This window comes from Rana temporaria, chromosome 7 (genome assembly GCF_905171775.1).
Source record: "Rana temporaria chromosome 7, aRanTem1.1, whole genome shotgun sequence".
Lineage (NCBI taxonomy): Eukaryota > Metazoa > Chordata > Amphibia > Anura > Ranidae > Rana > Rana temporaria.
In genome coordinates this window covers 169,355,083-169,382,420 of record NC_053495.1, presented here as the reverse complement: position 1 = coordinate 169,382,420, position 27,338 = coordinate 169,355,083, and the positions used below count along the sequence as shown (strand labels likewise).

At 45.6% G+C, this 27,338-nt stretch overlaps 1 protein-coding gene across 1 annotated transcript in view; it reads left to right on the top strand.

The window, feature by feature from the left end:
- LEXM (lymphocyte expansion molecule) overlaps nt 1-27,338 on the top strand; it is a 35,095-nt gene that overhangs the window by 401 nt on the left and 7,356 nt on the right. Inside the window, exons 2-8 of the mRNA XM_040360412.1 lie at nt 7,717-7,804; nt 10,608-10,778; nt 10,864-10,986; nt 12,830-12,967; nt 13,037-13,180; nt 19,013-19,180; nt 23,909-24,037. Of these exons, the coding sequence (XP_040216346.1) occupies nt 7,717-7,804; nt 10,608-10,778; nt 10,864-10,986; nt 12,830-12,967; nt 13,037-13,180; nt 19,013-19,180; nt 23,909-24,037 (961 nt within the window). The remainder of the gene's footprint in view (nt 1-7,716; nt 7,805-10,607; nt 10,779-10,863; nt 10,987-12,829; nt 12,968-13,036; nt 13,181-19,012; nt 19,181-23,908; nt 24,038-27,338) is intronic.

Below are 27,338 nucleotides of genomic sequence, written 5' to 3'. Positions count from 1 at the left end.
CAGGGGCAGGGAGCTTTGAGAACATCTGAAATGCAGAAAGGGGCCCATTCACATCATCGCCCTAGAAAACCTTCTGCGCACGGGAGGACGCCCTAAAAATGCAACGTTTTTAGGCATTTTTCTTTTGTTTGTAATGGACCTGTACACACAGGGATGCAAACTTCAGTAAAAAAATAAAAATCTGCATTGCCAGTCAATATTTGTATGCCTGTACACAAATATACGCACGTTGGGCTAGATTCAGGTAGGGGCGCGCAATGTTACGGCGGCGTAGCGTATCGTATTTACGCTACGCCACCGTAAGTTAGAGAGGCAAGTGCTGTATTCACAAAGCACTTGCCTTCTAAGTTACGTCGGCGTAGCGTAAATGGGGCCGGCCTAAGCGCACGTATTTCAAATGTGGATGGGGGCGTGTTTTATGTTAATTCTTGGTGACCCGACGTGATTGACGTTTTTTACATACGGCGCATGCGCCGTCCGTGTACATATCCCAGTGTGCATTGCTCCAAAGTACGCCGCAAGGACGTATTGGTTTCGACGTGAACGTAAATTAGGTCCAGCACCATTCACGGACGAGTTACGCAAACGACGTACATTTTTCAAATTTCGACGCGGGAACGACGGCCATACTTAACATTGCATGCACCTCCTATTAGCAGGAGTAACCTTACACCGGAAAAGCCTAACGTAAACGACGTAAAAAAATAGTGCCGGGCGTACGTAAACTTGTGAATCGGCGTATCTATGTCATTTGCATATTCTACGCCGAAAACGACGGAAGCGCCACCTAGCGGCCAGCCTAAATATGCACCCTAAGATACGACGGTGTAATAGACTTGCGCCAGTCGCATCTTAGGCTAATGTCGGCGTATCTTGCTTTCTGAATACAGAAAGAAGATACGCCGGCGCAGATTTGAATTTATCTATAGATACGCCGGCGTAAATTCTCTCTGAATCTAGCCCATACAGCGCTTTATCCTGGCCTAGGCCAACAAGGCCCAGGCCTAGGGCAGCACTTTGCACGGGGGCAGCACGGAAAGAAAAAAAATCCCCAAATTCCCCTTCTCCCAATTTCCATGTGGTGCACTCCCAACTCACACAATACCACAATGCCAAGGGCATTTCATTGTGGGCCACATCAGCATTATAGTTGCCCTCAAAGGTATCTCTAAGACTAATAGCCGGATCCATAGAGAGTTACGCCGGCGTATCAGTAGATACGCCGTCGTAACTCTGAATCTACGCCGGCGTTAATTTAAGCGTATTCTGGAAACCAGATACGCTTAAATTAGGCTAAGATACGAGCGGCGTAAGTCTCCTACGCCGTCGTATCTTAGGGTGCATATTTACGCTGGCCGCTAGGTGGCGCTTCCGTTGAGTTCGGCATAGAATATGTAAATGACTAGATACGCCGATTCACGAACATACGTGCGCCCGTCGCAGTAAAGATACGCCGTTTCCGTAAGAGGAGATACGCCGTTTCCGTAAGAGATACGCCACGTAAAGATAAAGCTGCCCCCTAGGAGGCGTAGTCAATGTTAAGTATGGGCGTCGTTCCCGCGTCGAAATTTGAAAATTTTACGTCGTTTGCGTATGTCGTCCATGAATGGGGCTGGACGTAATTTACGTTCACGTCGAAACCAATACGTCCTTGCGGCGTACTTTGGAGCAATGCACACTGGGATATGTACACGGACGGCGCATGCGCCGTTCGTAAAAAACGTCAATCACGTCTGGTCACGAGTAATTTACATAAAACACGCCCCCCCATCCTCATTTGAATTAGGCGCGCTTACGCCGGCCACATTTACACTACGCCGTCGTAAGTTAGGAGGCAAGTACTTTGTGAATACAGCACTTGCCTCTCTGACTTACGGCGGCGTATCATAAATACGATACGCTACGCCGCCTTAAAGACGCGGCGCTCTACTTGAATCTGGCCATTAATGTCCAGAGCACACCACTCCCCCTTACATCAAATGTCAAGAGCCCCCCAACCATCAGAAGTTAAGAATCCCCCACATCACAGTGCACCCCCTTTACCTTGTGCTGCTGCCGGGAAGAACTGGGGGGCGGAGCTCGGAAACGGAAAGTAAAGGGTCTGGAGGAGGACCAGAGGAGGGCTGGAATCAGCTGCTGGAGTCTGCTGAATGCTGAGACCAGGAGACCAGACGAGGGGGTGGGGTGGCTGCACAGAAAGGTGCAGGATCTGTAGCAGGAGTTCGGTCCTTCCTGCTGAGTTCTGTCCTCCTCCCTGCTGAGGAGGGGGGGCAGAGACAAGCCTCGCCACAGCTGCGCGGAGAAGTGCAGGATCTGGAGGAGGAGTTCTGTCTTCCTCTTTCCTGGGACAAAGGAGTTACCGCAGCTGCAGGAGAGGTGTAAGGGCCACATGAAATGGCCTGTAGGGCCATATTCGGCCCGCAGGCCTTGTGTTTGACACATGTCAAGGGCATTTCCCCCATTGGGGTTTTTGGGCAGCTCAATTAATAAATTGTAGACAGATGTGCCTTAGATGGACTTGACTAAATAATGAATTATGAACTCCAGCTAACATATTTTAAAGGGGTGGTAAAGTGAAAGAAAAACGTATGATCAGGCAGGAATCTAACTGCCTGCATGCAGTCTTCTGTACCCGCGTGAAAGTGATGTCATCCCATGGTGGCCAATCAAGATGGAAGAACCTGGGCATAAAATCCACAGCAACAGTTTTTTTCCCTTTTGGGATAAAGGTATATTCCGCCCTGGTTCACACTGGGTACGATTTGGAACGATTTGAGATGCGATTTGACATGTCAAATCGCATCTCAAATCGGCGGCAATTGTCGGCAATGGCACTGTCCTAATCAGTGCGACGCCGCATCTGCGATTTCAAAAAGTAGTTCCTGTACTACTTTTTGCGATTTCGGGCCGCGATTTACATTAAATTGCGGCCGAAATCGCGGCAAAATCGCGGCCGCGAAATCGCGATTTTGAATTCGCAGCAGTGTGAACCTAGGCTCAAACGTACAAAATACTAGTGAAAGTGTAATACAAGGGACAACAGCCAGCACGGCAAAAATAACAAGAGCGCTAAATTCCAACTTACCAATTCTTAGATGTCATGAGATTCCTAATTTTAGACTTTTTTTTCCTTTTTTGCACCCGGTGATCCAGGCGGTCAGTTTGTTTTTATCAACTTCATTCTCCAGATCCCAAAAGGAACAAAACAAACTGTCATTGGAATGAATAATGTCTTTCGCGCTACTAAACAGTGAATAAATAAATAGATAAAGTCTTCCAAAATAAACAGTGTTGAAAATGCAGCAAAAACTAGCAGCGTTTACAATACACAGCAATAAATAAATAGGTGAAAATTAGTTCTTGCGCATAATCTATAGGACACATTAATAATGTGACCAAAAAGTGCATAAGTAGTAGATGGTGGAGATAATCAAAAGTGAAATAAATAAATAAATGTAGTCCATATGTGATGTGGCAGTGAATACTGCTAAAGAGAAGTACTAATAGGTAGATTCACAAAGAGTTAGGCCGGCTTATCTACAGATAAGCCGACCTAACTCTGAATCTAAGCCAACCTATGTTTAAGTGTATTCTCTAACAGAGATACACTTAAACATATCTAAGATAGGACGGCTTGCGCCGTTCTATCTTAGATTGCAATGTTTATTTTGGCCGCTAGATGGCTCTTCCATTGCGGCCGGCGTTGATTATTTAAATGAGGGGAAACGCCGATTCACGACCGAACGCAAGCGTACTCCAGGCCTACACCGTCGCATTACATCGTTTCCGTACGCGATAGGCCGCCTAAAGTTACTCCACCTATGAGGTGGAATAACAATGTTAAGTATGGCCGCCGTTCCCGCCGCGAGGTTCAAATTTTTTACGTCGTTTGCGCAAGTCGTCCGCGAATCGGGATTTACGTCGTTTACGTACGCGTTCGAAATCAATAGGCCCGTACGGGCTACTTAGCCGCAATGCGCACTGGGAAATGTAGTCGCCCGGCGCATGAGCAGTGTAAAAAAACAACAAAAAACGTCAAGCCTCATTTCCATACTACACGCCCCTCTCCCAGTCATTTGAATTAGGCGCCCTTACGCCCGCTCGTTTTAGGCTACGCCGCCGAAAATTTGAGGGTAAGTGGTTTGAGAATCACTAATAGCCTAAATAATTTACGGCGGTGTAGCCTAAAAAGACTAGGCTAGGCCGTCCTAATTTTAGGCCAACGTACGTGAATCTACCTATAAATGTCCACAAATCCCATAGAAAGGTAGATAGCTGCACCAAAAACGTCTGTCTGGTCTCCCAGAACTCTCACCTCACTAATGAATAAAGCCAGCAGTATGGATAATCTTAGATGTCTTCACCGAATACAGCCCCCCAGATGAAGACACGTGACCGTGTTGTAACGCGTAGGGATTGGCCGTGGGCAGACGTGAGACGGCGCAGAGGACGCCACTGTTCATTTTTACTTGCACTCGTTTTATCTTTTCTATGTAAGAGCATACACACCGCAATAAACGTTCCCCCTTTGTTATAATACTACACCATTGGAGGCCCTCTTTCTTCCTCCTGTTCCCCGGGACGGAGATTATACAGCTATTGAGTGAGGAGACTGGATGAGGCTTTGGCTGTCTGGACGGAGAGGCACCAGGGGAGTGTTTATGTGGAATGTTTTATTCGGTGAAAACATCTAAGATTATCCATACTGCTGGCTTTATTCATTAGTGAGGTGAGAGTTCTGGGAGACCAGACAGACGTTTTTGGTGCAGCTATCTACCTTTCTATGGGATTTGTGGACATTTAGTTCTTCTCTTTAGCAGTATTCACTGCCACATCACATATGGACTACATTTATTTATTTATTTCACTTTTGATTATCTCCACCATCTACTATTTATGCACTTTTTGGTCAAACTGTCATTGTAACTGCTTAACAGTGTAACTAAACCCATTGATTTGCCTATCTCCCCAATCAGTTACATGGAAAGCACGCTGTGACTGATAACTGTTTCCGTTACTAATGTGCTTGTGTTGCCAACAGTAGGGATTAGCTCAGGCGTGTTCAGACAAGAGTACCAACCTGCCTGAGCTATCCTGCTGGGAAGCTGTCATAGTGGATAGCCAGTCATAGGCAGTGGAGGTATTCCCCCCAGTGTATGTATTAAAGTCCCTTGCATGCGCATGCCGTCGCAGTGGCAAATGCCTCTGCAGCCTATGATTGGCTGTCCACTTTGACAGATTCCCTGAAGAATAGCCTAGGCAGGTTGGTACTCTTGTCTGAACATGCCTGAGCTAATCCCTACTGTTGAGGTTTGGGCTCATATCTGAACACACCTGATCTTATCCCTACTTCACAGAACTGTCAACAGTGGCGGCTGGTGTTTTTTGGGGGGGGCAGCAAGCAACCAGCCCCACCCCCCCAAATGGACCCCCCCCCCCCCACTGTTTGCCAGTCGGTTTGGCACTTACCCCATCGGCAGTGGCGGGTGGCAGGCAGCAGGCAGCATGGTTCAGCGGCTCCGTGTCCTCTCCTCCATGGCGGCTTCCAGCTCCTCCCTTCCTCCTCCTAGGAGTCCAATAGGATCGCCTGTCCTTTTAGCCGATCGGGTGACCGGTGTCAAAATCGGCTTCCTAATTGGCTGGGAGGAGGATCAGTGTTACAACAGCGAATAGTCATTCACTGTTGTAACACACCTGGGTGGGATTAGAGCGCACTCTCTGCGACCTGAGCCCACCCTATATTGAAGCCTATTAGAGCCTCTGGTCGCTTCCTGTATATGGATTCATCGGGTAGTGTGCGGGTTTTCCGTCACTTCCTTGATGCCGCAATGTCTCCTGGGAGCTTTTGTCATTGTTCCCAGGAGACATTGTGGAGGTCCGCCGCGAGTTATCGCGGGATTTAGGAAGAACTTGCTTCTGTAAGTAACATAAAGAAATACTAAGGTACAGTGTATCGAAAAAAAACATGCAGTTCAATAAGTATCCACTTCCCCAGGGCCGTACGACTTTGTTTGGCCGCTGGGTGGCTCTACTTCTCTGAGTGGCCGTCTTTTTACGGCCTCCGCTCCTCCTGGCCACTGGGGGGGGGCGCGCGAGCTCGCCCGCCGCACCACTGAGATGCCGATGCGCGTGCCTGGCTGCCGCGATGTCCGCTAGACACCCGTGATCGGCGGTTACAGAGAGAAGGACATGGATCTGTGTGTGTAAACACACAGATCCACGTCCTGTCAGGGAGAGAGGAGACCGATCTGTGTCCCTTGTACATAGGGACACAGATCGGTCACCTCTCCCAGTCACCCCCCTCCCCCCACACAGTTAGAACACTATGCAGGGTACACATTTAACCCCTCCCTCACCCCCTAGTGTTAACCCCTTCAATGCCAGTCACATTTATACAGTAATTAGTGCATATTTATAGCACTGATCGCAGTATACATGTGAATGGTGCCAAAAATGTGTCAAAAGTGTCCGATGTGTCCGCCATAATGTCGCAGTCCCAATAAAAAATCGCAGATCGCCGCCATTACTAGTAAAAAAAAAATAATAATAATTCTGTCCCCTATTTTGTAGGCGCTATAACTTTTGCGCAAACCAGTCGCTTATTGCGTTTTTTACCAAACATATGTAGAATACATATCGGCCAAAATAAAAAAAAATGGGATATTTATTATAGCAACAAGTAAAAAAAATATTTTTTTTTCAAAATTGTCGCTCTTTTTTTGTTTTTAGCACAAAAAATAAAAACCACAGAGGTGATCAAATACCACCAAAAGAAAGCTCTATTTGTGGGAAAAAAAGGACGTCAATTTTGTTTTGGAGCCACGCCGCACGACCGCGCAATTGTCAGTTAAAGCGACGCAGTGCCGGAAGCTGAAATTTCACCTGGGCAGGAAGGGGGTATATGTGCCCAGTAAGCAAGTGGTTATGCATATGAGCGTATCGTTTTTTTTTTGGTGGGGGAGTGGATCTTGGTTGGGAGTTCCCCCACATTTTTCCCCAGGACTTGACCCCTGTGTCAGAGTCTTAGGCCCCTTTTACATTGAGGCGGTTTTCATGCGGTACAGCGCTAAAAATAGCGCTGCTATACCGCATGAAAAAACCTGCCCTGTAGTGTTCAATGTGAAAGTCCGAAGGCTTTCACATTGAAGCGGTGCGCTAGCAGGAACGCTCCATAAGTCCTGCTAGCCTCATCTTTACCGCGGTATAGGAGCGGTGTGTTCACCGCTCCTATACCGCGCCTTTCCATTGAAATCAATGGGAAAGCGCGGTAATACATTGCATTGCGGGCGGTATTGACCCTTTTTCGGGCGCTAGCGGGGGTTAAAACCTCACCGCTAGCGCCCAAATATCGCGGTAAATACGACGGTATAGCGCTACAAATAGGCTATACCGTCACCACGGCTCCACGCCTCAATGTGAAAGAGTCTTACTCTCCTCTATGGGGAGATTGGATAAAAACGGACCGCCTGTCTATTTTTATCCAATCCGCCAGATGGATGCAAAATAGGACCACCATCTGTGTGGATTTGGTGGACAGGATCAGATCAGCGCCGCTCCATAGGGGTGAATGGATGGTCTGATCAGGTCCAGCTGAAAAACTGACAGGCGAACCTGCTCGGAAACCCTGTGTGAAAGGGATTTTAGGGTTAGGCTTAGCCTAGATTTACCTAAACTTTCTACACAAATGATGTTTATTTTAGATTGTTTACTCCCCAGGTTTGATGTGTCAGCAATCCACCCAATATATAAGAAGCCTGGCACCTACACTCAGGTATCACACTGCAGGAGAGCAACATCTGAGCAAGTGAGTAACAATAAGATTCACATTCCTGCATAAACCCACCATGATTGGTTCCCTTTAATCCTTCAGTCCACTGTCAAGTGTGAACTCACTAACCGTCATTCTTTCTCTAAATAGTTTAGCAGTTTCTGCTCCCCTGTAACATAGTCTTATTATTACCTGTTTATATCTGTAATGAAACGTCCCACACTCCGCTTGAGTGCTTTCTTTATATACCGCTTCCTCCAGTCTGGACCTTCAGATATCAGATATTACAGCCCATATATTGTAACTAAGAACCAGACGAGCAGTGGCGGCCCGTCCATAGGGGGCACCCGGGCGCCGCCCCCCTCCTGTTGTCACAAAAAAAACAAAAAACGGACCCTTGTTTAATTTTTTTTTTCGTTAAAAAATATGGTTTTTACTAATACTAACTGCAGCGCCGCCCCCTCTGGCTCTCGCAAATAACATACATTCATGCATTGCACATCATTGCACAGTGGTGACAAAGGGCACAGTGGTGACAATGGGCACAGTGGCGACAATTAAAGGGCACAGCGGCATGGCACAGTGATGACAATTGATGGCACAGTGACTGCATTTGATGGGCACAGTGAGGTTGCAATTTTTTTTTTTTTTTCGTTTGCGCCCCCCCAAACATTTTGAGCACCAGCCGCCACTGCAGACGATACAAGCTAAGTTACACAGCTTGAAAATAAACAGTTTTCTTTGAGATCTCACAATATCTTATTAGTAGATCTGTTAATTTTCCATTTCCTTAATCAGGGTGACCACGCTGTTTGTTTGCATTGAAACTGTACAGCCGCAGTTACTGTGTGGACAGGGTAGTCTTAGATGGACATGTAGTTTTAAATGGTCTTTAAAGTGATATGAAACCCAATTTAAAAAAAAATAAAGGAATAAATATAGTTGCATATCTTGTGTCACCATTGCTTTTACTCCCCAGTTTTTTTACAGCTCTAATCAGGCGCTTCCAAAAAAAAATACGCCGCTGTAATTCAGGTGCCTGGCGCCCGACCATAGATAGATTCATGCAATGAGTGGGGGCGGCGCTCCTTGCATCCTTTATGGATGCACCGCCACTGCTGCGTATGCAGAACTTACTGTACAATCTCAGCATGCCTTAGGTGCTGCATGCATGGGAGCGTATATCATCCTGGGGGGAGGGGGTATCAAGGTGGCCAAAGATGCTCAACTCGGAAAAAGACTAGGGAAGACATTGATGACGGAGTGACTAGGGAAGACATTGATGACGGAGTGACTAGGGAAGACATTGATGACGGAGTGACTAGGGTAGACATTGATGACGGAGTGACTAGGGAAGACATTGATGACGGAGTGACTAGGGAAGACATTGATAACGGAGTGACTAGGGAAGACATTGATGACGGAGTGACTAGGGAAGACATTGATGACGGAGTGAATAGGGAAGACATTGATGACGGAGTGACTAGGAAAGACATTGATGACGGAGTGACTAGGGAAGACATTGATGACGGAGTGACTAGGGAAGACATTGATGACGGAGTGACTAGGGTAGACATTGATGACGGAGTGACTAGGGAAGACATTGATGACGGAGTGACTAGGGAAGACATTGATGACGGAGTGACTAGGGAAGACATTGATGACGGAGTGACTAGGAAAGATATTGATGACGGAGTGACTAGGAAAGACATTGATGACGGAGTGACTAGGGAAGACATTGTTGACGGAGTGACTAGGGAAGACATTGATGACGGAGTGACTAGGGAAGACATTGATGACGGAGTGACTAGGGAAGACATTGATAACGGAGTGACTAGGGAAGACATTGATGACGGAGTGACTAGGGAAGACATTGATAACGGAGTGACTAGGAAAGACATTGATGACGGAGTGACTAGGGAAGACATTGATGACGGAGTGACTAGGGAAGACATTGATGACGGAGTGACTAGGGAAGACATTGATGACGGAGTGACTAGGGAAGACATTGATGACGGAGTGACTAGGAAAGACATTGATGACGGAGTGACTAGGGAAGACATTTAATAACGGAGTGACTAGGGAAGACATTGATGACGGTGTGACTAGGGTAGACATTGATGACGGAGTGACTAGGGAAGACATTGATGACGGAGTGACTAGGGAAGACATTGATAACGGAGTGACTAAGGAAGACATTGATGACGGAGTGACTAGGGAAGACATTGATGACGGAGTGAATAGGGAAGACATTGATGACGGAGTGACTAGGAAAGACATTGATGACGGAGTGACTAGGGAAGACATTGATGACGGAGTGACTAGGGAAGACATTGATGACGGAGTGACTAGGGAAGACATTGATGACGGAGTGACTAGGGAAGACATTGATGACGGAGTGACTAGGGAAGACATTGATAACGGAGTGACTAGGAAAGACATTGATGACGGAGTGACTAGGGAAGACATTGATGACGGAGTGACTAGGGAAGACATTGATGACGGAGTGACTAGGGAAGACATTGATGACGGAGTGACTAGGGAAGACATTGATAACGGAGTGACTAGGAAAGACATTGATGACGGAGTGACTAGGGAAGACATTGATGACGGAGTGACTAGGGAAGACATTGATGACGGAGTGACTAGGGTAGACATTGCCGGGGTGGGGGTGGTTGTGCTTTGAGCAATTAGTAGGACATAGTGTGCAAATATGCTGTTCTTACTGTATGTACACGGTATGGCACAAGGCCACCTACCATGATGCAGGCTTTAGTTCCCCTTTAAGAATTATGAATATGTATGACCTTCACTGGGACTGATTGTGGCCCTGATCCAGGGAAGAAGACTGGGACCCGGGACCTATGACCCTGCTCCAGGAGATTTCAGTGCCTCGGTCCTGGAGAGAAAAGCGTCAGCTCCCGGATGGAAAAGAGCAGCGGAAACAGAAAAGCTGACTGAGATGCCACATTTTCTCTACAGGGAGACATGGGAGAGGAACAACTGGCTGGTGAGATGACGACTGATGATTGAACTTGTATCCCCTAGGAAATATTAACAATTTTTTAAATAGTATGTGTGCTGTCTTCCTTTAGAAGCAGAACATGGGTCCTGGCCGCTACAACATCAAGTCCTTTACTGATCTAATGGAAGACAAGCCATCCAGCGTGCGAGGAACGTGCACCACTAGAGAAGTCCGCTTTAAAGAGAATATCAAGGTGGGGTACTTTAATAAGTAAGGTATTAGTGATGTTATTATAGTTTCAGTTTTAATATATTTATTGAAATATGACAAGCTCACGGTTTGCCCATGCAGGGACGGAGCTAAACAGTCATATGTAGGAATAAGTACAAATTGGCAATGTATAATGGTAAATCAGCAGAGTTCTAACCAAAACTGAAGAGGGCCAGTAGGATAGTCAAATCAAACATCGCTATCATTGCCTAGGCTGTCCTCTAGGGGGTGACAATCTCCAATGAGTCTAGACATGTGCACTGCCAAAAAAATCGTTTTTTTCGTTTGTTATTTTCTTTTTTTATTTTTTTTTTCCGGAAATTCAGGTAAATCGAAAAAAAAAAAAAAATTCGTTTTTGTTTCATTAGTTTTTGTTATTTTTTCGTAAATTCGGGAAAATCGATAAAAATATTTTTTCAGTTTTATTCGTTTTTTTTGCTTTTTTCGTAAATTCGGGAAATTCGAAAATTCGGATTTCCGAAAAAGCAAAAAACGAATAAAACGGAAAAAACGAAATTTCCGAGAAAAAAAAATGAAACGAAAATTAAAAAAACAAATTTTCCGAAATTAAAAAAATTCGGAAAATTTTGGAAAATTCGGAAATTAAAAAATTGGGAAGTAAGAACATTTTTTAATTCGAAAATTCGGGATTTCGGAATTTCTAAAATTATAAGAGATCGATGTTCTCCCGCCGCTTCCAGGTATGGGCTGCGGGACTGGGCGTTCCTATTTGATTGACAGCCTTCCGACGGTCGCATACAGCGCGTCACGACTTCCCGAAAGTAGCCGAACGTCGGTGCACAGGCGCCGTATAGAGCCGCACCGACGTTCGGCTTCTTTCGGCAACTGGTGACCGTCGGAAGCCTGTCAATCAAATAGGAACGCCCAGTCCCAAAGATCATACCCGGAAGCAGTTATACAGCGGCAGGTCTGCTCTGCTGGGCGAGATCACGTAGCTATACGTCATCTCGCCGAGCAGCCCCCTGCTCGCCCCGCCGGGCACCCGCGATCGCTCGTTACAGAGCAAGAACCAGGAGCTGTGTGTGTAAACACACAGCTCCCGGTCCTGTCAGGGGGAGAAATGTATACTAGCACTGGTCCCAAAAATGTGTCAAAAGTGTCCGAAGTGTCCGCCATAATGTCGCAGTACCGATAAAAATCGCTGATCGCCGCCATTACTAGTAAAAAAAAAAAATTAATAAAAATGCCATATAACTATGCCCTATTTTGTAAACGCTATGCGATTTTTTTTTTTTACGAAAAATATGTAGAAGAATACGTATCGGCCTAAACTGAGGAAAAAAAATGTTTTTTTTTATATATTTTTGGGGGATATTTATTACAGCAAAAAGTAAAAAATATTATTTTTTTTCAAAATTGTCGCATTATTTTTGTTTATAGCGCAAAAACTAAAAACCGCAGAGGTGATCAAATACCACCAAAAGAAAGCTCTATTTGTGGGGAAAAAAGGACGCCGATTTTGTTTGGGAGCCACGTCGCACAACCGCGCAATTGTCAGTTAAAGCGAGGCAGTGCCGAATCGCAAAAAGTGGACTTTTAAATTTTTAATTTTACATTAAAACATTTCAATGTTACCCCATAAGGTTTTAGTTGTCGTGTTTACATAAATAATTGACTCACATATACTTTGACAACATGTACATAACACTGTGGTAACTAACACTGCATTGTTTGAAAACCACACATGTAAAGTGGATGTGTCACATGTACCACCGAAAATACAAACATGTATATAAATACTTGTAATCTTTGTAACCTGTGACCAATATATTGTGTATTTTCTGTGTATTTTGTTCTCTGTGTAGGATTCTTTCCCTGGACCTGGAAGTTACGGGAAAGGAGGGAACCCATACTCACTGATAGAAGAAAGGGCCACTAAGTCTGCCAGCTCCAAGGGCATGATGGATACTGAAGCCGGGAAATGTAATTCAGCTGTCATCAAGGTAAGTGATTACTGCATGACTGAGAGATCTTATACATTTTGGTTTTCTAATGTATTGCTCTTAATCCAGGGCTCCGGGCTGGGACCAGGGACGTACAACTTGAAAAATTCCACCAATGAAGCTTTGAGACATGCTGTTGGAAAACGAGGTCCTTATGACGTGTTTACCGGATCGAGATCTCAGCCCATTCAGTATGGATACTTTGCTACCCCTGTAAGTAAAACTTTTAAAGGGAAAGTACAGTGGGGTAGATTCAGAGAGCAATTACGCCGGCGTATCCATAGATACGCCGCGTAATTGCTAAGTTGCGCCGGCGTATCTACTTTCTGTATTCAGAAAGCTAGATACGCCGACTGTAGCCTAAGATACGACTGGCATAAGTCTCTTACGCCGTCGTATCTTAGGGTGCATTCTGACGCTTGCCGCTAGGTGGCGCTCCCGTAGTTTTCAGCGTAGAGTATGCAAATTGCCTACTTACGCCGATTCACAATTGTACGCGCGCCCGGCGTTCGTTTTTTACGTCGTTTGCGTTAAGGCTTTTCCGGCGTAACGTTGTTCCTGCTATTAGGAGGCGCAGCCAATGTTAAGTATGGACGTCGTTCCCGCGCCGAGTTTTGAATTTTTACGTTGTTTGCGTAAGTCGTTCGCGAATAGGGCTGGACGTAAATTACGTTCACATCGAAACCAATACGTTGTTGCGCTGTACTTGGAAGCAATGCACACTGGGATATGTACACGGACAGCGCATGCAAAACGTCAATCACGTCGGGTCATCAAAAATTTAAATAAAACACGCCCCCCCTTCCACATTTGAATTACGCGCTTACGCCGGCCCCTTTTACGCTACGCCGCCGCGACTTACGGAGCAAGTGCTTTGTGAATACAGCACTTTCTCCTGTAAGTTACGGCGGCGTAGCGTAAATACGAAACGCTGCGCCGCCGTAACTATGCGCGCCCGTACTATGCGCGCCCAGTGTATTTTTATTGAGCCCATATTTTCATTTCACTATTACCTGTTTTTCATGTGACCTTTACATTTTACACACTTGTTCTTTCCCATTTTTGTTATTGTATAAAATCAAAAAAATGTGTAGAACAGCCTCTGTATTGTTCTGCAGTCACACTGCAGATTAAAGCCTCGTACACAAACGATCGGATATTCCGCCGACAATTGTGTGATGGAAGGGTTTTGTCGGATAATCCCACCGTCTGTATGCTCCAACGGACAATTGTTGTCAGAATGTCCCACAGCCAGGGAAGGACTGACCATTGAGGCACTCGGGCACTGCCCGAGGGCCCCATGCCACTAGGGGGCCCCATCAGGGTTGCCAGGCTCAGTAAAACCAGGGATAGTATGTCAAAATCTGTGGTTTTTTTTACATCTGTCCCGGATATGTCCGAAACCGACATGCTTTTGATGTGAAAATCCTGAGATTTTAGCTGCCCCGCCTCTGTAATGCCTCCTGGCTTGGTGGCCATCTGTAAGCCCGGGGGCCCCATAATCTTCTATTGCCCGGGGGCCCCATGAGTTGTCAGTCCGCCCCAGCCAACAACAAATGTTCATGCTCAGGGCTGGACTGGGACAAAAATTTGGCACTGGACTTCATCCAGACTGGCCCACTATGACAGGTCTCTCTCATGGCAGCCGGACAACTTCCGCACCCCCCCCCCTCCCAGGCCACCCAAGCCCCCTCTCCCCCTTCACTAATCACTATCCATTCTACTTTATTAGAGTAGAATGGCTGGTACTGGTACTCTTATAGACATTATTTCACCCGGGCAAAGAATCAGTTCGGTGCCCCCCCCCCCTTATGGGACAAGATTAGGCAGAAGTAAGAAACTCCCAGGCCATAGCTGGTGAGTCAGCTGTCTGTCCCCTCCCCCCATGCTCCTCTAAGCAGGAACAAAAATTGTTTCTTGACAGCCGCACTCTGAACAAGTTGTAGCCTTTATTAAAAAAAAGAACAGTACTACAAGTCACCTCTGACGCGTTTCGCACTGAAACTAGTGCTTAGTCAGTGCGAAACGCGTCAGAGGCTGTCCAGAAACAATTTTTGTTCCTGCTTTGCTAAGTGCATTGCCTGCACCTGAGTTGTCTACAATGGAGGATATTCATCTGGATTCCCACCTGGAGCGGCTACTCCCTTTTCCCCCATGCTCCTCTGTCGTCCCCCCTGCTGGTCCTCCTCCTGCTTCTCTGTTCCCCCCAGGTGAGCGCTGCGGGGAGGGAGAGGAGGTGAGCGCTGCGGGAAGGAGAGACAGAGGAGCAGAGGGGGGAGGCAGTCCGCTGTCACTGAAGCTGGCCCACTGAGCCATCGGCCCACCGGGAAACTCCCTGTAGTCCCAATGACCAGTCCATCCCTGGTCATGCTCTCAAATTGTCCGACAACAAATGTGTTCTGTCGGATTATCCGATCGTGTGTACACAAATCCGTTCGAACTAAAATCCAATGCGCATGCTCAGAACCAATGCCAACCATAACACAACATTAGCAGAAGTTGCCCAAAGGGTGGCGCTAAAGAGCTGAAAAACAACGTAGTTTTGTGTATGTTGGCTGAAAAAGTTCTGCCATCTGTATGCAGAACAAGTTCACGGCCAACGCCCTTCTGACAAAAATCCACGGATTTGTCCGATGGAAAGCCGATCGTGTGTATGAGGCTTTACAATCTCAGGCTAAGAGTGCATTTGGGCCATTTCACACTGCTGCCCTGCGGTTTGGCTGCAGCGCGGCTGTACCCCGGTTTTTCGTGATGGTTACCCATGGTTTTCCATAGACTAGTATGTCCCACGCTTTTGCTGCGTTTTCTAAAAGCGAATCAAGCTCTAAGACTGCATGGTCACTGACAGCCGCTGATCGCAAATAAAATTCCAGTATACTTAGTTTCTAAATAACAAGCCAGTCATAGGAACCATATGACGTATAACTGCTGGGTGTTGTTGTCATAGAGCCTCACACAGAGAGACACAGTGCCAGCTGAAACTGACAGGGCTGCAGCTGTCACAGTGCAATATGGGGTGTAAAGAAACAATAATTACAACAAAAATGCTTTCATTTTGAAAAAAAAAAAAAACTGTATTAAAAATGTTTGTCCATTTTTAAAGCGGATGTGCCATGGGGAAAAAATATTAAAAGCCAGCAGCTACAAATACTGCAGCTGCTGACTTTTAATATTAGGACACTTACCTGTCCTGGAGTCCAGCGCTGATCGCAGCAGAGCACAAGCGATCGCTCGTCTCTCTGCTGCTCCCCCCGCCATCCACGCTGAGGGAACCAGGAAGTGAAGCGCTGCGGCTTCACTGCCCGGTTCCCTACGGCGCATGCGCGAGTCGCGCTGCGCCCGCCGATTGGCTCACACGCTGTGTGCTGGGAGCCGAGTGTTCCTAGCACACAACGGGCGACAGACGGGAAGTCAGAAAAACCCGTCTTTCGCCCGTAGCGTGTGGCCGGAAGTGGGTGCAAATACCTGTCTTTAGACAGGTATCTGCAACCCCCTCCCCCCTGAAAGGTGTCAAATGTGACACCGGAGGGGGGGCGGGTTCCGATTAGCGGGACTCCACTTTAGGGTGGAGAACCGCTTTAAGGTTTTAATACAAATGAGCTGTATTTAACGTGGTTTAAAGGTTCAAGTTTTTTTTTTTTACCTTCATGCATTATATCTGTGTACTTCTGTGTGCAGCAGCTCCCCCAGCCCCCCCCCCCAATACTTACCTGAGCCCCATCTCAATCCATCAATGTGCACGAGAGCCTCTCCCTCCTCATTGACTGAGACAGAAGCAGGAGCCATTGCAAAATGCTTGCTCTGGGGGCACACGGCAGGAGGGGGGGGGGGGCAAGAACACAGGCGAGGCACCCGAGAAGAGGAGGATCAGGGCTGCTCTGTGCAAATCCACTGCACAGAGCAGATGAGTATGACATGTTTTTTATTTATTTATTTTTATTTTTTAACCACTTGCCTACTGCCGTATAGTCATATGACGGCGGCAGGAACCCTTCGTTCCTCCGGGCTGCCGTCATATGACGTCCTCGGCTTCTTGCCGCATCACTGTGGACCCAATGCGCATGCCCGCGATTGCTCATCACAGAGCAGGGACATGGATCTGTGTGTGTAAACACACAGATCCACATCCTGTAAGGGGAGAGGAGAACCGATCGTATGTTCCTTGTATATCGGAACAACGATCGGACTCCTCCTCTCATCAGTCACCTCCCCCCACAGTTAGAATCACTCCCTAGGTAACACATTTAACCCCTTGATAGCCCCCTAATGTTAACCCCTTCCCTGCCAGTCACATTTATACTGTAATCAGTGCATTTTTATAGCGCTGATCAATGTATAAATGTAAATGGTCCCAAAATAGTGTCAAAAGTGTCCGATATGTCTGACGCAATGTTACAGTCATAATAAAAATCGCAGATCGCCGCAATTAGTAGTAAAAAAAAATGAATAATAAAAATGACATAAGTCTATCCCCTATTTTGTAGACAATATAACTTTTGAGCAAACCAATCAATATACACTTATTGTGATTTTTTTTTTTACCAAAAATATGTAGAATAATACGTATCGGCCTAAACTGAGAAAAAAGAAAAATTGGGATATTTATTATAGCAAAAAGTAAAAAATATTGGGCTAGATTCAGGTAGGGAGCACGTATTTGTGTGCGGGCGTAGCGTATCCTATTTACGCTACGCCTCCGCAACTTTGACATGCAAGTATTCACAAAGCACTTGCTCCGTAAGTTGCGGCGGCGTAGTGTTAATTGGCCGGCGTAAGGCCGCCTAATTCAAATGTGGAAGATGTGGGCGTGTTTTATGTAAATTTATTGTGACCCCACGTAAATGACGCTTTTTGCGAACGGCGCATGCGCCGTCCGTGAAAGTATCCCAGTGCGCATTCTCCAAATTAACCTGCAAATAGTCAATTGCTTTCGACGTGAACGTAAATTACGCACACAGCCCTATTCGCAAACGACTTAGGCCAAACGACGTAAAACGTGAAAAATTTGACGCAGTCCCGACGTCCATACAACATTGGCTGCGCCTCCTATAGCAGGGGTAACTATACGCCTGAAAACGCCTTACGTAAACGGCGTAGCTTTACTGCGACGGCCGGGCGTACGTTCATGAGTAGGCGTATCTCGCTGATTTACATATTCTAGGCGTAAATCAGCGTACACGCCCCTAGTGGCCAGCGTAAATATGCAGTTAAGATACGACGGCGTAGGAGACTTACGCCGGTCGTATCTTAGCAACATTTAAGCGTATCTCAGTTTGAGCATTCGGACTATCGACGGCGTATCCACTGATACGCCCGTCGTAAGTCTTTCTGAATCCGGGCCATTGTGTTTTTTTTTTTCAAAATAGTTGCTCTATTTTACAAAAATGTGTCAAAAGTGTCCAATGTGTCCGCCACAATGTCGCAGTTACGGAAAAAAAATCACTGATCGCCGCCATTACTAGTAAGAAAACTAACGTTTTAAACTGCTTGTTAAAGGGTCACTAAAGGAAAACATTGTTTTTGCTGAAATGACTGTTTACAGGGTATAGAGACATAAAAGTTAACTGATTCCTTTTAAAAATGATTACAAATAGATTAAATTCAATCATATAATGTGCCTCTAGTTTCACTTTCGGTTTTAAAAGTACATACATGAAGTCCCGGGTGAGAGGTGAGTCGGGAAGACTCACAGAACAAAAACAAACAAATCCAGGGCAGTGTTTTGTTTTTAAAATTAATCTGATTGGTTCTGAGGAGTTTTAGACACACAGTAATGACAGCTTAGACCACAGTGAAAATCTCCCAGTACCATGGTTATAAGGAAACAGGCAACCAGGAAGTGTGGAGATCACAGCAGAATTACAGCTACTTCAAAGCAAAAACGAACAATGAGGACATGAAACCAGTACTGCAGTAAGGTAAAGGAAGCTATTTAGCTAAAAAAAAAAATTCCTTTAGTGATCCTTTAAAGATTTGTAAAAAAAAAAAAAAATGTCAATACTTTATTGTTCAGCAATATTCAGGCATCCTTTGATTTATCCCCAGAAACGTACTCCATCTGAACCAGGACAATATAAAGTAAAGTCATTTATTGAAGAATTCGAGGGCGAGCATCAGAAGAAACATGGACATTTTGGGAAGATTGCTCAGTATCCGAAAGTCCCGACTGAGAGAATATTATGCAGCTCCCTCACTCACTGGCCCCGGCCAGTTGTAAGTTTCATGCATTGTATAGGTTTATGAAAACATTCTTGCTGGTGGTCAGCACATACACCCAGTGACTACTACATTACGTACAGCTAAAATATGAATTGCGTGGCTACTACTCAGTACATAAAGCATGCAGAGTTGGTTAGGAGGTCTTGTGGTGTTTACCCAGACGTTGAAACAGGAAAAGTGACCGATCTAAGTGATACAGGATTTATATAGCGCCAACAGTTTACGCAGCGCTTTACAATATGAAAGGGAGACAATACAGTTATAATACAATAAAATACAAGAGGATTAAGAGGGCCCTGCTCAGAAGAGCTTACAATCTAATAGGGCGAGGCAGGTGGTACAAAAGGTTGTTACTGTGGGAAATGAGCTGATGAAAGTGGTAAAAGATTAGTTGAAGACGTGATAGGCTTCCCTGAAGAGATGAATTTTCAGGGATCGCCTGAAGGTTGCAAGAGTAGGGGATAGTTGGACAGCTTGAGGTAGCGAGTTCCAGAGGATGGGAGAGGCTCTGGAGAAATCCTGGAGACGAGCATGAGAGGAGGAGACGAGAGAGCTTGAGAGTAGGAGGTCTTGTTGTTTGTACATAGTGGTTGCAGCACCTCAGAAACCAGGGTTCTGTGCAGCCCTAGGGTTCCTCCAGAGGTCCTTGGGGATTCCTTAAACTGTGGTTGATTGTCCTATCATTTGTTGGGGGTCTGGCCTGCATAGTTCCTGGGCCAACACCACTTAGCAAAGCCAGCAGCATTACACAAGTGATCTTTTGGGCTGTCTGTAATGTTGGCATTCTCACCGCTACTTTAAGGTTGCATTCTTTTTATTGACCTTTAACCTTTTCCCCACCGCGCCATAGCGATTTTACTGCTACAGCGCGGTGGAGTTATTCCGGGACGACGTCCCTGGGACGTCCTCCCAGAATGCTTCACTCGCGCGCCCCCTGGGGCGCGCTCCCGGAATCATCTGTGAGCGCCGGGTCTAGAAGACCCGGCGCTTCACAGATCGCGGTAAATCGCCGCTGATAGCGGCGGTTTACCACGTGATCGCTCCGTCAAATGACGGAGCGATCACTTGTAAACAAACCGGCGTCATGTAATGACGCCGGTTCCTCCCTCTCCTCTCTGTACCGATCGGTACAGTGTGAGAGGAGGGGGGGGGGGGAGCGCGGGGTGTCAGCAGCAGCTGCTGTGGGCTGGATCTGTGACTATTGCAGTCACAGATCCAGCCATCCCTCCCTGCGCAATACTCTGCAATATCACCCCTACTATGTGCAATACCCCCCATACTCTGCAATACCCCCCCACACTTTGCAATACCCCCCACACTCTGCAATACCCCCCCACACTCTGCAATACCCCCCCACACTCTGCAATACCCCCCCGCACTCTGCAATACCCCCCTGCACTCTGCAATACCCCCCCGCACTCTGCAATACCCCCCCACACTCTGCAATACCCCCCCACACTCTGCGATACCCCCCTACACTCTGCGATACCCCCCTACACTCTGCGATACCCCCCTACACTCTGCGATACCCCCCTACACTCTGCGATACCCCCCCACACTCTGCGATACCCCCCCACACTCTGCGATACCCCCCCACACTCTGCAATACCCCCCCACACTCTGCAATACCCCCCCACACTCTGCAATACCCCCCACACTCTGCAATTTTTACAGAATTTTCGGTCTTTTTTCTTTTATAGCGCAAAAAATAAAAACCGCAGAGGTGATCAAATACCACCAAAAGAAAGCTCTATTTGTGTGAAAAAAAGGACAACAATTTCAGACGGGTACAATGTTGTATGACTGAGTTATTGTCATTCAAATTGTGAGAGCACGGAAAGCTGAAAATTGGTCTGGTTAGGAAGGGGGTTTAAGTGCCCAGTGGTCAAGAGGTTAATGTAGGGCCATTTTTCACATTGACTCCCAATGAATTGGTTTTAGTAAATGTTCCTTGAGACCTGACAATTAGGGGTTCCTCTGGGGTAAAACAGTTGAAAAAAGATGCTCTAAAGTGTACAGAGAACGATGCAAATCAAATGGAGTTTTACCTGGAAAAGTACCTATTGAGAGCATGTTTTGTGACATAAATACATTGTTTGTGTGATTGTGTACATTTTGTTAAAGTGGATGTAAACCCAATTCATGAAATTTGAGCTGGGCACATATATCTGCAGTGTTTTCTTATCTCTCTTCAATGAGCGAAGTCCTGTAGCTCTCTCCTGAACCATTCCTCTGTTATCAGCCTGATGATTCCTGACAAATTCTCATACACATCAGATAAAAGCAGCCTGACATTTCTGTCAGGGGAGGTTGCTATAAATAGGTTAACAGGGAGCTGGCCCTATTACAAAACACCTCTGAGAGTCTCTGCCTATGATGAGAGGGGGGGTGTGTGCCTTTCCTCCAATCAGCAATTTTAGCTGTCTTGGCTGTATTCCCAGACATCACAGTCTGTGTTAAACAGGAAGAGAACATTTCTTAACACATATGAACTTTCTAAACCTGTAGGAAGAAGATATGTAAAACATGTAGGAAGAAGATTTGGTTCATCCCTGTGTATCATCTGAGGCTGTTCCCTTCACTGGGTGTATGGGGGGTTTACATCCACTTTAACCACTTAAGGGCGGCCGCATGACGATTTACGTTGACAAAATGGCACGGCTGGGCACATGGACTTACAGGTACGTCCCCTTTAAGAGCCCATCCGTGGGTCGTGAGCGCGCCGCCCGAGGCGCGCTCGCGACCTGGTCCAAAGCTCCGTGACCGCAGGACCTGATTGGCTGCCGATGTCCCGTGATCGGGTCACAGGAGCTGAAGAACGGAGAGAGGTGAGTGTAAACAAACCTTCCCCATTCTTCTCTGTGGCTTGTCACCGATCGTCTGTTCCCTGTCATTGGGAACGACGATCAGTGACGTTATACGTCCAGCCACGCCCCCCTACAGTTAAAAAAAATACAATAGGACACACTTGACCCTTTAGAGCCCCCTTAGTGGTTAACCCCTTTACTGCCATTGTCATTTTCACAGTAAGCAGTGCATTTTTATAGCACTTTTCGTTGTGAAAATTACAATGGTCACAAAAATGTGTCAAAAGTGTCCGATGTGTCCGCCATAATGGCGCAGTCACGAAAAAAAAAGTCCGCAATTACTAGTAAGAAAAAAAATATTAATAAAAATGTCATAAAACTATCCCCTATTTTGTAAACGCTATAACTTTTGCGCAAACCAATCAATAAACGCTCATTGCGATTTTTTTACCAAAAAATAGATAGAAGAATAGGTATTGGCCTAAACTTATATATCTTTTTTGGGGGATATTTATTATAGCAAAAAGTAAAAAATATTGTTTTTTTTTTAACCACTAGCCGACCGCGCACCGTCATTTTACGGCGGCAGGTCGGCTCTCCTGGGCGAGAGCCCGTAGCTATACGGCGGCTCTTTGAGCCGCCACTAGGGGGCGCGTGCGCGCCGCCGGAGGCGCGCGCGCGCGCCCCCCGCTCGCCCCCGACTCCCGTGCGTGTGCCCGGCGGGCGCGATCGCCGCCGGGCACACGCGATCGCTCGTTACAGAGCGGGGAACGGGAGCTGTGTGTGTAAACACACAGCTCTCGTTCCTGTCAGCAGGGGAAATGCTGATTTTCTGTTCATACAATATATGAACAGAAGATCAGTGTTTCCCCTAGTGAGGCCACCCCCCCCCCCACAGTAAGAACACACCCAGGCATACTTAACCCCTTCCCCGCCCCCTAGTGTTAACCCCTTCACTGCCAGTGGCATTTTTATAGTAATCCAATGCATTTTTATAGCACGGATCGCTATAAAAATGCCAATGGTCCCAAAAATGTGTCAAAAGTGTCCGAAGTGTCCGCCATAACGTCACAGTACCGAAAAAAAATCATTGATCGCCGCCATTACTAGTAAAAAAAATATATTAATTAAAATATCATAAAAATACCCCCTATTTTGTAAACGCTATAACTTTTGCGCAAACCAATCAATAAACGCTTATTGCGATTTTTTTTACGAAAAATATGTAGACGAATACGTATCGGCCTAAACTGAGGAAAAAAAATGTTTTTTTATATATTTTTGGGGGATATTTATTACAGCAAAAAGTAAAAAATATTATTTTTTTTTTAAATTGTCGCTCTATTTTTGTTTATAGCGCAAAAAATAAAAACCGCAGAGGTGATCAAATACCACCAAAAGAAAGCTCTATTTGTGGGAAAAAAAGGACGCCAATTTTGTTTGGGAGCCACGTCGCACGACCGCGCAATTGTCAGTTAAAGCGGCGCAGTCCCGAATCGCAAAAAGTCCTCTGGTCTTTGGGCAGCAATATGGTCCGGGGGTTAAGTAGTTAAATTGTCGCTCTATTTTTGTTTATAGCGCAAAAAATAAAAACCGCAGAGGTGATCAAATACCACCTAAAGAAAGCTCTATTTGTGGGAAAAAAAGGACGCCAATTTTGTTTGGGAGCCACGTCGCACGACCGCGCAATTGTCAGTTAAAGCGACGCAGTGCCGAATCGCAAAAAGGGGCCAGGTCCTTAACCTGCATATTGGTCCAGGTCTTAACCGGTTAATGTGTACGAGTGCACTGGTGCCGTCCTATATAAAACCCCAGGATTCTAATTGGATGGATATGGAATCAGTGCTATGGATGCATTATGTGTTTTCATGATTTTTGTCTATGTAGCTGAATGTCTTGTTTTTTTTTCCACCAGGATTCTCCAGGGCCCGGATCGTATGAAACAAAACCACTCTTTAAAACAGTAAGACAATCATCAGCCCCATTCCTGACCTCTGCAAAAAGATTTGAAAAAAAATCATGCCGATTACTTTTTGGAAGTTCTGTAAGTAAATTATCTAGAAGATTTTATTTTACTTTTACTTTTTGTAATTTGCTTGCTTTGTTACTGTTAGATCAAAATATTTGTCATTGTACAGTACATGTACAGACATGTTTGCACTTTAATTCTGGAATTGTACTTTGGATTGGACATAAATAGCGTGATCAAGCCCCTTAGCCAATGCAATGTTCTGATGCATATTGACCCATTTAAAATCACTTCTAAACCTGGCCATACACCGTTCAATTTGTTTGACATTGCTCACTGGAGCATTCAATGATGTCATCATTGTATCAACTAATTTATTTCATCCAGACCTGCTAATTGAATGGGTTTCCAGACGTTTTATATATATTTTATATATATATATATATATATATATATATATATATATATATATATATATATATATATATATATATACATACATACATACATACATACATACATACATACATACATACATACATAATCTCACAAAAGTGAGTACACCCCTCTCATTTTTTGTAAATATTTTATTATGTCTTTTCATGTGAAAACACTAAAGAAATGACACGTTGCTACAATATAAAGTAGTAAATGTACAGCTTGTATAACAGTGTAAATTTGCTGTCCCCTCAAAATAATCCAAGACACAGCTATTAATGTCTAAACCGCTGGCACCAAAAGTGAGTACACCCCCAAGTAAAAATGTCCAAATTGGGCCCAAAGTGTCAATATTTTGTGTGGCCACCATTATTTTCCAACACTACCTTATCCCTCTTGGGAATGGAGTTCACCAGGGCTTCACAGATTGCCACTGGAGTCCTCTTCCCCTCCTCCATGATGACATCACTGAGCAGGTGGATGTTGGAGATCTTGCGCTTCTCCACTTTCCGTTTGAGGATGCCCCACAGATGCTCAATAGGGTTTAGGTCTGGAGACATGCTTGGCCAGTCCATCACCTTTACCCTCAGCTTCTTTAGCAAGGCAGTGGTCATCTTGGAGGTGTGTTTTTGGGGTCGTTATCTTGTTGGAATACTGCCCTGCGGCCCAGTCTCCGAAGGGAAGGAATCATGCTCTGCTTCAGTATGTCACAGTACATGTTGGCATTCATGGTTCCCTCAATGAACTGTAGTGCCCTGTACACACGATCGGTCCATCCGATGAAAACGGTCTGATGGATTTTTCCATCAGTTATGCGATGAAGCTGACTGATGGTCAGTCGTGCCTACACACCATCGGTTAAAAAAACGATCATGTCAGAACGCGGTGATGTAAAACACAAGGACGTGCTGAAAAAAATGAAGTTCAATGCTTCCAAGCATGCTTTGACTTGATTCTGAGCATGCGTGGATTTTTAACCGATGGATTTCCCCACAGACGATCGTTTTTTTTCTATCGTTTTTTTATCCATCAGATAATTTTAAAACAAGTTCCTAATTTTTTAACCGATGAATAAATAACCGATGGGGCCCACACACGATCGGTTTAGTCTGATGAAAACGGTCCATCAGACCGTTTTCATCAGACAAACCGATCGTGTGTACGCGGCATAGCTCCCCATTGGAGCAAAGTGTAATTTCTTCAGTGTCGTCACATGAAAATATATAATTAAGAAATATCAATATACAATTTTCACAAGCCATATATTACCTAGATACGGGGTAGGCAACCTTTAAAGGAACACTAAGGTGAATTAAGGTGAAAAAACATTTACCTTTCCAACCCCTCTTGCACATGGTACTAATGTTTGAGCATCTGCATTTTTGTTTTGCAGTATTCGCCTGTATTTATGAGCACATTTGCATGTATATGTGCATTCACATGCATAATACATTCATTCCAAGGGAAAATTCATTATTACCGTATTTATCGGGGTATTGTGCACCCCGGCGTATAGCGCGCACCCCTAAAGTGGACCCGCATTCCTGTACGTCCAGGACGTGACTTCGAGAGAACCCGAGCCTGCCCGACTATACACGAGTGTACTGCGCTCGGTATATGCTGGCGCAGTAGTTCAAACTCGGCGCGGGAAGCGGGTATCGGCGTACGTATTTGTGCGTATTGGCACATACCGGTGCAGAATACTGACTGGAAATGCAGACTTCTCTATTTTTTTTTACTCAAGAATACGCATCGCTTGTTTACACAGACAGTGTGTACAGGCACATTATAAACAAAGGGCTGCATTTTAGTTCAGTAAAAAAAAATGGCTATACTGTACTGAGATTTTTCAAGCTACAGTGTGCAAAAGGCCCAAGAGGTGGAGATCTACCTGGACAACATGGAAGAGATTGAAAATCCCGGGGGGGCGCTCTTTTATTTCAAGTAAAGGATGGCAAGAAGAAAACACGTAGAAAAATATAATAAAACAAATGTCACTGTAAACATATTTAGGTAGATTCAGGTAGAGTTAGGCCGACTTATCAGTAGATAAGTCGACCTAACTCAGAATCTACGCCGACTTATGTTTAAGCGTATGCTCAAACAGAGATGCGCTTAAACATATCTAAGATAGGACGGCTTGCACCGTCCTATCTTAGATTGCAATATTTTGGATGGCCGCTAGGTGGCGCTTCCATTGCGGTTGGCGTAGAATATGTAAATGAGTTGATACGCCGATTCACGAACGTACGCCCGGCCGCCACAGTCGATTTACGCTGTTTGCGTAAGGCATTAGCAGGCCTAAAGTTATTCCATCTATTAGGTGGAATAACAATGTTAAAGTATGGCTGCCGTTCCAGCCGCAAGATTCAAATTTGTCGTCCGCGAATCTGGATTTACGTAGTTTACGTCCACGTCCAAATCAATAGGCCCGTGCGGCGTACTTAGCCGCAATGCACACTGGGAAATGTTGTCGCCCGGCGCATACGCAGTAAAAAAAAACGTCAAAAAAGTGAGGTCAAGCCTCATTACCATAAAACACGCCCCCCTCCAAGACATTCGAATTCGGCGCCCTTACGCCCGCCCGCTTTAGGCTACGCCGCCGTATATTAGCAGGCAAGTACATTGAGAATCATGTACTTGCCTAGCTAACTTACGGCGGCGTAGCCTAAACAGGCTAAGCTACGCCGCCGCAAGTTTGCACCCATGTACCTGAATCTACCTAATTGAACTTAGCCTACCTCAAAATTTAGCTTCAGCAAGAAACTCGCCATTCAACATTTTTTTCATATCTGGAGAGTAATTGATCGCCCTTCACAAGCCTGATGCTGGAGACAATCATGAATGCAGAACAACTGGAACTGCAGGCTGACTTGCTTGACTAGATTGAGGCCTAGCTGGTCTCAGTGCCAGCCTGGTTATCTGCTCTGTTTCCCCT